The sequence below is a fragment of the Euphorbia lathyris genome, chromosome 7 (assembly GCF_963576675.1).
Source record: "Euphorbia lathyris chromosome 7, ddEupLath1.1, whole genome shotgun sequence".
NCBI classification, from domain to species: Eukaryota; Viridiplantae; Streptophyta; class Magnoliopsida; order Malpighiales; family Euphorbiaceae; genus Euphorbia; species Euphorbia lathyris.
The window spans coordinates 43,162,396-43,173,982 of NC_088916.1; the positions used below are offsets into that span (position 1 = coordinate 43,162,396).

The 11,587-nt window shown below is 40.1% G+C and overlaps 1 protein-coding gene across 1 annotated transcript; it reads right to left on the bottom strand.

The window, feature by feature from the left end:
• Window positions 1–651: 651 nt before the first annotated feature.
• On the bottom strand, window positions 652–11,023 carry LOC136235617 (uncharacterized). Its single transcript, XM_066025424.1, has 5 exons — window positions 10,570–11,023; window positions 10,371–10,498; window positions 10,165–10,277; window positions 1,946–2,131; window positions 652–1,138 (listed from the first exon to the last, which is right to left on the bottom strand). The coding sequence occupies exons 1-5, from the start codon at window positions 10,920–10,922 to the stop codon at window positions 1,109–1,111; spliced, it is 810 nt and encodes a 269-aa protein (XP_065881496.1). The 5' UTR covers window positions 10,923–11,023; the 3' UTR covers window positions 652–1,108.
• Between the last annotated feature and the right edge of the window lie 564 nt (window positions 11,024–11,587).

Genomic DNA, 11,587 nt, shown 5'->3' on the forward strand with positions numbered 1-11,587 from the left:
CAGGGAGGAACGATTCAAGTTTATGTTTAGAATCTAATTAACTAGTCATAGTCATAGTCATAGTCATAGTCATGTCATCTCCAGAGGCATTAAGATTCCAGCCTTTTACTTGCAAGGTTGCTCATACAACAACATGAGAATATATGTTTATGCATTGATTCTCTTCTTGCTTTCCATGGATTATTCACTATACACATACACTTCAAAACTATCAATTTTAAATGAAATTGCTCTAACACACAGCATTACCATTAGGGGTTTATTCTATTAGTTTCAACAAGCTAATGAGCCATCCTATAAATCAACAGACCAGTCAATTGTTTGGGCCTGGGCCTAATGTATCAGCCCTCCCTAACTAAATAAAAGAAACAATACCATGGACCATCTAGCCTGGGGAATATTCCAATTCTCGCGAGAGATATTTTTTTCTTAAGTCGCATTCCCTTCTTCGGGTAATCCCAATAAGATCGCGTAATACCGGGTGCTCGCGAAACCCGTTGTCAAAAAGAAAAAAGAAAAGGTAGCATGAAAAAAGTAAAATGTAAATGTGGTGGGAGTTGTTTTTCTACATATATGGCAGGAAAGGCAGCAATAGATAGAAAACTTTTAATGAAAACCGGAATTCCATTATAGATGAACTGCAAAAAGCAAAGAGTGAGGCAGTACCGTACAGGACCCCCATCGGCAACATGACAATAAGAGTAAGACAAAGTCCAGTCCAGACACCTCTACCATACTTACCAGCAACAGCAACAGCAACAGAAGACTCCATGTGAATGTGATTGTGTTGTGTGTGTATTCTCAAACATGCATATTTGGAGGGTCCAACATTATTTACCAATCATACAACCCTGTTGTTGACTACTTTTCTATATTCCTCAACTATAATATTCTTATTCTAGCTTTACAACAATTTTCCATTTCTTCCAGAGTTGAAAGAATCATTTCTTTTAGTAACTTAAGATACACAAGGAAGAGAAAAGAAGTCAAGGATTTTTGTTCTCATACCTGACCTGTTACAAATCAAAAACTCAACTTATCTTTCTATGCCTTGCCCCTTGAGACAAAATAACATCACAGGTTACAATATTCATAACTGCAATCGTGATCACCACCTTCGCACTAATGATGTGAGCAACTGTAACCATTTGCAAAAGAAATCACCATTAGCATTCAGCATATCCAAATATACCACAGATGAAACCCAAATCAAAGAGCTACCCAGTAATTATTACAACATAAAACGTACACTCTCTAATATAGGGGCTTATGCCACAAATTAGGCTTTGCTGTAGACTTGTTCATGGGTCAGACTCTGGGCCTCACAGGCTTGCACCTAAAAACACTCAGCCAATCCCAACCCAGCCCGTTATCAATTTAACTAGGCTTGGGAAAATCAAATCACATATCCAGCCCAAACAAGCCCACCTCATATATTTTTCTTTTTTAAATCATATTATAGTATATATGTATTTAATAGTAATAGGGCAGATTGCTCTGGGCCAGCTCTTCCTATTTCTATAAATCCCAAGTCCAACACAAAAATAGGTGGGCTTAGACAGGCCTGGTCAGGGCCTAATATCATTTCCCATGTCCAAGCCCGGTCCATTTGATGGAGACTGGTAGGTACTCAGGCTCATGACAGATCTAAGTTTAAAAAACCATGATCTTTGTAAATTGTATGTACTACAAATGGCATAATTAGAAACCTGATTTCACCACGACCAATATTCTAAATTACAACCAATTCAGGGCCTCAAGTGTCAAGGTCAAACAAGAGTATACTGAGATCTACGTAACTGTAAACTAATTGGAATTATTATTATTATACTAATTAAGAGACACAAAGAAGTAGTAGCATGCATGCATGTTTGAAGATAAAAATCTATCTTTTCATCAACAGTTTGAATGTCAAAACAGTAGTTGAGGAGAAGATAATAGATACCTCCAACAGTTCAAAGGGACTCCCACGTCGGTATACATCATTCTTTTTACTCTCATTATTAGGAAGAATGCTGGATAACAGTGTTCTCCATCCAGTAAGTAAAACAGCAGTGCTTCCCATTGTTACTACCATAAAAGTGTATGCTGGAATATGGCCTGATGTCACTGCCCTTATAACTATTCCCAGCTACAAAGCAAGCACATGGGAAAGAAAGAAGCTAGTTCATGGCAGCTATACTGGACTGATTAGATGAAATGCCAAATAAAGAAAACTGACACAAAACTCATTGAACTACAAATAATGAAGCAGAGACAGAGAAAACTATTGCTTAATATGACATGCAAGTTCTACCAAGTCTTCCAGCCAGCAGGAAAATGTATGAAAACAGTGCGTTCAAATAAGTAGAAGCTTATATAGAAGCTCAGGATACCAAACTGTTTCAGGATACCAAATTATAAGTAGAAGCTTATATAGGAGCTCAGGATACCAAATTATACAAATCTACATGTGGTAAGTTCTGGCTGGGAACGGGTTGAGGTCAGTGGAGTTTCAAACATATATGAAGGCTGACACATATCAGAAGAGCAAATATGCCCTTACAGGGACAAAGGTCTTCAACTTCTGTTATTGGATTTCCCATTAGGTGTGCCAGGTGTGCAATATTTGGAGACTTCATTCCTCAAAACATAAGCTAATGGAAAAGAAGCTCCATAGATCTATTGTTTCTTTGGCGCAGACATTATAACATGCTCCGGTCCCATTGCCAAACCAGAAAGCAAATTATATACCCTCATTACAGCTTCTATTGTTTCAGAGGCGGATTAGCAGCTCAACAATCAATTCTGATTTAGAAGTAGAGGAAAAAAGAACTAGCATCTGTTTCATGATCATAACTCTAATCGAATGACCTAAATATATAAATAAATGCATGCATTCCCCACTTCACCAGTTTTTACAGCACATACACCTAATCTTCCATACACCAGTTTTCACTAGTTTTGAGAAACACATCAACTCTCCTCCAAAAACGGAGAGAGATATCTCTCTCTCAAGTAGTACAAACAGTATGGGAATGCAAATTGCATCTTAAAACTACTCTCCAAACCAAAGGCAATATTTGTTCATCTTTTTCTTTTTAAAATCTACATCAACTTGTGAATATATTTTGTATGTTCTTACCTTTAATACGATATTCAGACCAACTATTAGATTGTTGGATCGATTCAAAACATGATATCAGAAAAGTACAAGTTACTAATATCATGTTTGTAGGCCAGGGTCTACAAGTTCAAAAAAGATAACAAACTTATCCACTCCAGGCAAATTGGAGCAAATTAACTTTTTGGGACAAATAGGATATGGGTCCGTTTTTATAACTCAGGTGCTAGACACTTATAACACGTGAACGACAGTTGGTGCAACGTCTAGGAAACAGCATTTATAACTATATCCCCAACTCAAAAAAAGCATGTATGAATTCTAAAGAAATACAACAACGCATATGTCACGTACCAACGCAAGAAGGACTGATTGATTATTTGCTAAGGCAGAGTGACAGCTTTCTCGTTATTCTTTTATGAGTTAGTTATCAGTTAATTATTATGTTAATTGCATAGCTGTTCTACTCTACTAGCCGTTACATTCTGTTTCTGTATTTAGAAGGTTATGGTTAGTCTATTTTGGACTGTAGCTAGGTTGTTATGCCAGCTGTAGGATCTACCCCCATTATTGTACCTTTCTGCTAACCTCAGCTGAGTACAGCTGCTATTTAAGGTTATGTTATTGCTAAGGCAATCTATGAATGAATTAACAGAATTATTCTCTTCTCTCTTCAATCTTTCTCTTTCTCTGTTCCCTTCCCTCTCTTTTATCCCATCCTTTACTAAATCCTTCTTAAATTTCTTAACTAATAGTCAGTGTACTAACCTGACATTGGTATCAAAGAACCTTTCCTCCGGCCATTCTGTGAATGGTAAATAAACCCTATCAGAAAACCAGAGCAGCAACTCAACAAGCCAAGGCAACTATGGAAATGTTAGAACAACAACTCAAAGAGCTCACCGCTCAGTTCCATGACAGATCTGAGACGACAGCAGAAAAATTGGAGAGAATGCAGGCCAATCTCTAGGAGATTCAGTCTACTCAAAAGAGGCGAATAGAATCCATTCTCCTCGAGCAGAATCAACTAGTAAAGGAGCAGATCAACTCCCACCAAGCCCCGGAGGATCTTGTTCATAAATCCATCAACACCTTGGCCAAACTCATTAAACCAAACTCTGAATCAAACCCAACACTAAGCAAAACACCCACCTATAACTTCAACCCAAATAAAGGAATCTTGGGTAGGTCTCCTAATAGCTTCCATGTAGGAGAGCAATCATCACAAAAGAGGCGTTACTTCAATAAGCTATTGCCGAAGTGTGAGCTTCCTTCCTTCAATGGCTCAGAGGTGGAAAACTGGATCAGTAAGTGTTCCAAGTACTTCCAGCATTTCCAAGTGGATACGGAGAAGAAGATGGAGCTGGGTGGCTTTTACATGCAAGGGAGAGCAGAGAAGTGGTTCAAAAATTGAATTTTTTCTCATCCTGGAATCACTTGGGAGGAATTTGTTGATGACGTGGGCAAATGTTTTCAAGAAACATAGGTTACTGAGGTAGTAGAGCAACCGACTCAGTTAAGGCAGAACTCATTGGTGGCTGTTTACCAGACGAGATCAAGTTGAAAATGGAAAAGGAGCATCCTGAGATCAATGAGGCCTACTACACCAAGAGTTTCATTGCTGGCCTCAAACCGGAGCTCAGTTCTGCAGTAAGATCTCATGAGCCTAAAGAAGTTTACTCTGCTATTAAGCAGGCTAAATACCAGGAGAACCACCTCAAAGATATCTTAGAAGTGGTTGAGCCCAAACCTACATTCAGATCACCTCTTAATTCTAACCTATGAGTTCCTTCTACCTCTTGCTAAACCACCAAATCCCCACATCATTGCCCTAGCCAAACCAGCTGAAATTAAACCAGTTACAAACATTACCACCCAAAAGAGAACCCAGGAGCCTGTTGGAAGTGTGGACATCATCACTAAAAAGACCCCTTTCCAAGCTTTATATGGGGAGAGTCCACAGTTGCCAGTCTTACCAATCATAGACTCTACTGTAGCTGCAGTGGAAGATGTTCTCAGGCCAGACAAGAGATGAATCTGGCCCTCAAAGATTGCCTCATTCAAGCTCAGAGCCGCATGAAGCAGTTTACAGATAGGCATAGGTCTGACATGGAATTTCAGGTGGGTGATTGGGTGTTCCTTAAGCTTCGACACTATAGTCAATCTACCATTGCAGTCCGGAGTTCTCAAAATCTCACAGCCAAATATTATAAACCCTTACAAGTGTTGGCCACAGTTGGGAAGGTATATAAGCTTCAGCTTCCTCCTAATTGCAGGGCCATCCATTTTTCCATCTCCCCTTGGATAAGAAGAAACCAGACCCTTGGAGGATGGACTGGTGGTAATTCAGCCATCCAAGGTGATTAACTCCAGGAATGCTATAGTGGATGGGAAGATTGTGCCCCCAGCTTCTTCTGATTCTTTGGTTCGGCCTCTCTACCCTTTATGCTATGTGGGAAGACTATGATATGTTAGCAGCTCAGTTTCCGGAGTTCATTGATAGGAGTATTTTACCCCTATCTTTTAGCGTGATTTACGGGTTAATTTTAGAAGAAATAAATAAGTTTAATTACAAAAATAGAGTGTTTTAATAAAATAATGAAATAAAAATAAATTTCGTGCTTTCAGTAAATTTTCCTTGTTTTTGATTAATTTAGGAAATAAAAACGTCAAGCTAACTCGGCCCTCGAGATTTGTATTTCAGGTACGAGCAAGGAGTGAAAAATCCACTCAATACGCGAGACGCCTCATTCCTTACGCGGGGCGTGAAACATGGAGTCAGAAATAATTGCCCTATCCACAAGCATCATGTGGAATCTAGTCAGCATACGCGAGGCGTATGCCAACCTACGCGAGGCGTATGACACATGTCAGAAATGATTAGCCTAATCCTGAAAGTCAGACTGCATGGTCTCCCTGAGTCAACTATCCCTACGCGGGGCGTACTACCTTACACGCGGGGCGTGTGAGGGAATTCTTCAACATAAAAGTTCAGAGACTCATTTATGCGGGACGTGCCTCAAGCTACGCACGGCGTAAAAGGACCAAATCAAGCGATAAAAAGTCAGAGTCTCAAACACGCGAGGCGCATCCCAGTCTACGCGGGGCGTGTTTGAGACAACAAGATCTGGAATTGGTCCACATGCAGGAGATTTCTGACGGAATGGGCACACACGCAGGGCGTATACCACCATACGCGGGGCGTATTATGGAATTTCTGCACAAAATTATGTTCCTCCATGCTTGCACCTTGTGGAATTACAATCTTACCCCCAGCTTGATGTATAAATAAGAGTGACTAGCACTCATTTAGATACCACTGGACCTTAGACCATACACATTAGACACCTCACATCTTGCAATTCTTAGTTTTAGATTTTGTTTTTAGGCTTTATATAGCCAAACTCTTCCATCTTGAGAGCTTGTTCGTTGATTCCGGCATTCCATCAAAGTTCCGCTCCATTTCCGTGCACCAAGCTCGAAAGCTCCACCATCCAAGTCCTAAGAGACGGCTTTGAGTCCGGTTAGCTAGTTCCGAGGGTGGATTCTTCCCTTTTCACTTGCTAATTAGCTTGAACTCATCCTATGTACTAGGCTTGGTTGTAATTCATATTTACATTCTCCATATTTATAATTTATGATCCATAATCTTCTTTTCTTTATATGTGTTGATGTTTGTTATTTGTTTTGATATTCATAATTGATTATTGTGTAGGAGAACGCGATTTCCGACGCCATTCGGGCTATCTTTAGGGATTCATATAGGTGTTGCCTTATCGGAAGTGACGAACCGGAAACCGTAGGAATTGACAAGCCACGGAACTTACGGGCCCTAATTTCTGGTCCCAAGCATTAGACACGCCTTGACTAGGAACCACATAGTCTAAGTACTTCACGGGTCGGTTACACTACACGTAGTCGTCTTTGCAAGAGCAAACCATCAACCGTATAAACATTAGAAGTCGTTATTTGTCATGGTTATAACTTATCACATCCACATCACTTCATAGAGTTTTGTTATATAAATTCGTCTCACCCGTAGTTAGGAGTAGTTTGTAGTTGGTTCCCACATCAACCCCAAAGTATTCACCGCTTAAATAACGTATAAAACCGAGTCGTTTAATACTTGCAGTTATAAATCCCGTGGATTCGATACCCGGTCTTAACCGGATTATTACTTGATACGACGGGGTACACTTGCCCCTAAGTAGTGACGTCTAGTAAAGATAGAGCATTTACAAAGATCACATCCATAGTCGTAACGCACTTATCATAATATACATTTTGTCGTAGAAAACACTACGCTAGACGAAACTAGCTACCAAGTTTTTGGTGCCGTTGCCGGGGATTTATAACATCTTGCAATATTAGACAAAAACGTTTTATTGTTAGTTTAAGCATTCTTTTTGTATAAACTGTTTATATATACTTTCACTAACATCATTCTTTATTGTCGATATTATATTTTATTTCATTCTTTTTATGCACACCCGATCTCGAAGTTGCTCTCTCGTTCCTATTGATCTTGAGATTGAACGTACTCTTTGTAGGATTCGTAGAGAGAAAATGGCAAACCCCAACGCCGAGGTCAACCAACCCGAAGGAAACCAAAGGCCGCATGTGAACAACATCCGCGGGGGCAACGACACACGTTCGATGATGGAGATCCTTGCTCCGCATCGTCCCCAAAACCGTAACGGAATTGTCGCCCCCACGATACCGGCCAACACGTACGAGATAAAGACCGGCATGATCCAGCTGATACAACAATGCGATCAATTCGGAGGGGAACTCCATGAGAACCCCAACGAACATCTCGATAAATTCCTTATGTGTGCCAACACCGCTCGGCAAAATGGTGTTCCCATTGAGGCTGTAAGACTAAAGTTGTTTCCTTTTTCTTTAACAGGGCAGACGTTGGAGTGGCTTCACTCGTTGGAGGCGGGATCTATCACGTCATGGGAAGAGCTCGAGAAGGAGTTCCTTTCCTACTATTTCCCACCGTCCAAAACGGTCAAGTTACGGACTGATATCACGTCTTTTAGGCAACTGGAATGCGAGGCCCTTCATGCAGTTTGAGCTAGGTTCCGGAAATTGCTCCGAAACTGCCCCCACCATGACATCCCAAAGCACGACTTGGTAAGCACCTTTTACCATGGTTTAACCCCACTAATCGTGCGACTGTTGATTCCACTGCAGGTGGGGATCTATTTCGGAAGTCAGCAAGTGATGCCTACGAGCTCATTCACGAGCTCGCGAGAAAAAGCGTACAGTGGCAAGAGGATCGGTTTGCCGGACCGTCGCGACATCAAATGTTCGCTGTGGAGAAAGAGGCTCCGAAAAGTTCCATAGCAGAGATGAATAAGAAACTTGACTCGTTAATTGCCCAGCTAAGCCTCAACAAAAGTGCACAGGTCCTGATGTGCAATCACTGTGGTGGAGATCACGACGGACTCAATTGCCAAGCCGGTAGCCCTTTCGCCGGCGACATCGAGAGTGTAAGTTATGTAGGAGGTAATCCAAGGTATAATCCTAATCCGAACTCCTATCACCACCACAATAATAATAACAGCGGTTGGCGGCCTCAGTACCAACACCCGAACTTGTCATATGGCAATAATAATAACGTGTTGAGGCCCCCATCCGGCTTTGAGCAAGAATATCGGGAAAACGGGCTCGGGCAATCACAAGCCATGCCCGGTAATCGGAACACTCCACCTCCCGACAATGTACATGGCCAATCGGTCACGTCTTTGTTGAAGGATATATTAACCCGTCTTTCCGATAACGAGGTGTTTTGCAGGGATCTTAGCCGCCAAGTAGCCCATCTGAACCGTCAGCAACAAGAAAGGCCACTAAGAACCCTCCCGGCGAACACCGAACAAAATCCGCAGGGCAAAAATCGGGAATCCAGACAGGTGACAACGCTCATGAATAGTGGAGGTTCGGACCCGTCAAGTTCCAACTCGGACAACTTACATTGAGCCGCCGCACGAGAAAGTCGAGCTACTTCGACTCTAAACGTAGCATTGGTTTGAATTTCTCGAACCTCTTATTTATATGTATCATAAACTTGTTTTTATTTAATTACCCTTTTTATGCAGATTTAGTTTTCCCCTTTGAGTTTTTGTTATTTTTAAACTTGAAATTTTTATTTTTACTTTTATTTTCATTTTATTTTCGTTTTTATTTTTAGTTTTATCTGGATTTTTATTTTTATCTTTATTTTTATTTTTATTTTTCATAAATTAAAAGAAAATCAAATCCCATTGATAATCCAAAAATTCTTAAACACGCGGGACGTGCAACCCAGTACGCCCCGCGTAGTTGCGTTTCTGACCCGTTTCTCTAAATAAAAGACACGTTACGCGGGGCGCCCCTCTTACCACGCCCCGCGTACGCTTTAGCATTTAATAAACGCCACGTGGGAGGACACGCGGGACGTGCCCCAGGGCACGCCTCGCGTATCCTCGGGGAGTTGTGAATTACCCCCATGGCAGCTTTTTCCCCAACTTCCCATCACTCCTCTTCCCCATGTACCTTTCCCACTTCCACACTCCACCTCCTCTTCCATCCAATCAACCTCCATCCTTTCAAATTCAAATCTTCAAACTTCCCTCCACAATAAATTTTGCATTAACTACCCCCTTAATTACAATTTAAAAACACACAAATATTAAAAAGAGTTAATAAAAAAACATAAAAATCATAAAATCAATTAAAAACTCATTAAAAACTCATAAACCATAAAATTAAAAATAAAAAAAAAACTGCTAAAAAAAAACCAAAAAAATCCTTTGACTTCCTCCTCTTACGCGGGGCGTATCCCCATGTACGCCCCGCGTCCTCGCCCCTTTTTCCATCAAAAAGGGAGCAGGAGGCATGATACGCGAGACGTGCTTCCCTTCACGCCCCGCGTACGATGCCATTTTCGCGTTAATAAAGGTCAGGGGGAGGGATACGCGTGGCGTGGCCCCTTTGATAAGCGGTTTTCCTAATATCAATTGTAAAAGTGCAATAATTGCCACTCAAATTAAAAATAAAGCCAAATTGGAACTTACAGGAATTCCCACAGCCCATGATTTAACAGCAGCAGTAACTGCCTTGGAAACACCATTTGAACCAAGACCATCCTCAGCATAACCCCCAAGGAAGTAAGCACCCAAAAACCACCCTGTTTATTTTTAAGCTACATTCAATTTCATTTAAATTTAAGCTTAAATTTAAAGCACTAAAAAGGTTAAAACAAATAGAAACAGTAATATACCAGCAACAAAGGGGTCAGCAGTGTGCAGCGTCTCCAAGTCAAAAACAGAATAGCCATGGCTAAATCTCCCAATTGCAGAGAACAAAAGCAAAGCCAATACATCTCCTCCAGCAAACAAAGCTACGCGACTACATGAGGAGAAGGAATATAAGAATCGAAGTAATTGACAATTACAATGCCATTAAGAAAAGGAAATTACCCCCATTTGTCGAGACGTGAAGAGGCGGGCTTCTCAAATTGGATGACACCTTCCAAAGGAACATTCTCTTGACCCACAAAAACGGTATCGTCGGTGCGGAAAGGAGAAGGAGGGGCAGAATTGTTGTTAGAAAGAGGTTGCTTGATTGCAGAGGCAGAATCCGCACCTCCATCGGAAGACTTGGCGAGAGTGAGATAAAGAGGCTGGTTTCTGGAAATGAATTTGGAAGGGATGGCATTAGAGAAGAGAGGAGGTTTTTTGTTGGTGAAATTGAGAGGGGAGATACATGTGCATTTTCTGGCTGAAAGAGCACCTCCAGGTCCTTGGCTTACAAGAAGCATATTTCCTTTCATTTTCCTCTCCAATCCACAAAAACCACCCAATAATTTTGCCCGTTCAACTTAAAACATGTGGGCTTTCTTCGCTTGTCATTTCTTACCATGTTTGCATGGATGGAGGTTCCTTGAATTTGTGACCTGGTCTTCTTTCTGCCTCTGTTCATGATGGAGGCCTTTTTCTTTATGCGTTTATTTGTTCTTTCCAAATACATGAATATCATACGAACTTAATTCTTAATATCTCATTATTTTTTATATATTATGATTTTACATTAAAATTTAAAAATTCTAAACTCCAATTCATAAATCATAAACGCTAGAAAATATATTCTAAACTTCTTATTTATAATTTCCAATCCTTAAAATACATTAAAAGTACTAATTTTATTAGTTTGACATAATCCAAAATTATTTCACATAATTGTAAATAGTTTTTGAAAGATAAATTTCTGTGTAATTTTCCCTCTTCATATAGTCAATAACAATTCCAATATTCGATTGTTTAACTATTTTTCCGTTTTAAAAAAACACTTTATACGTATATTAGTACATAGAGAAATTAATTAACCTTTTATTTCATTTCAATTTTTAACCATTAACGAATATACAAAAAAAAAATCATGAACATATTAAGTTATTACAAAATAGTGATTTAAAAAAAAAAAATTAATGATGAAGTA

What these genes read in the sequence shown, in the direction of transcription:
- LOC136235617 (XM_066025424.1), bottom strand. Translation starts at nt 10,922, where the DNA reads ATGAAAGGAAATATGCTTCTTGTAAGCCAAGGACCTGGAGGTGCTCTT. An exon ending in TGCTGACCCCTTTGTTGCTG is followed by an intron (nt 10,278 to 10,370) that starts GTATATTACTGT and finishes AAAAATAAACAG; the next exon opens with GGTGGTTTTTGGGTGCTTAC. An exon ending in GTCCCTTTGAACTGTTGGAG is followed by an intron (nt 1,139 to 1,945) that starts GTATCTATTATC and finishes AAATGGTTACAG; the next exon opens with TTGCTCACATCATTAGTGCG.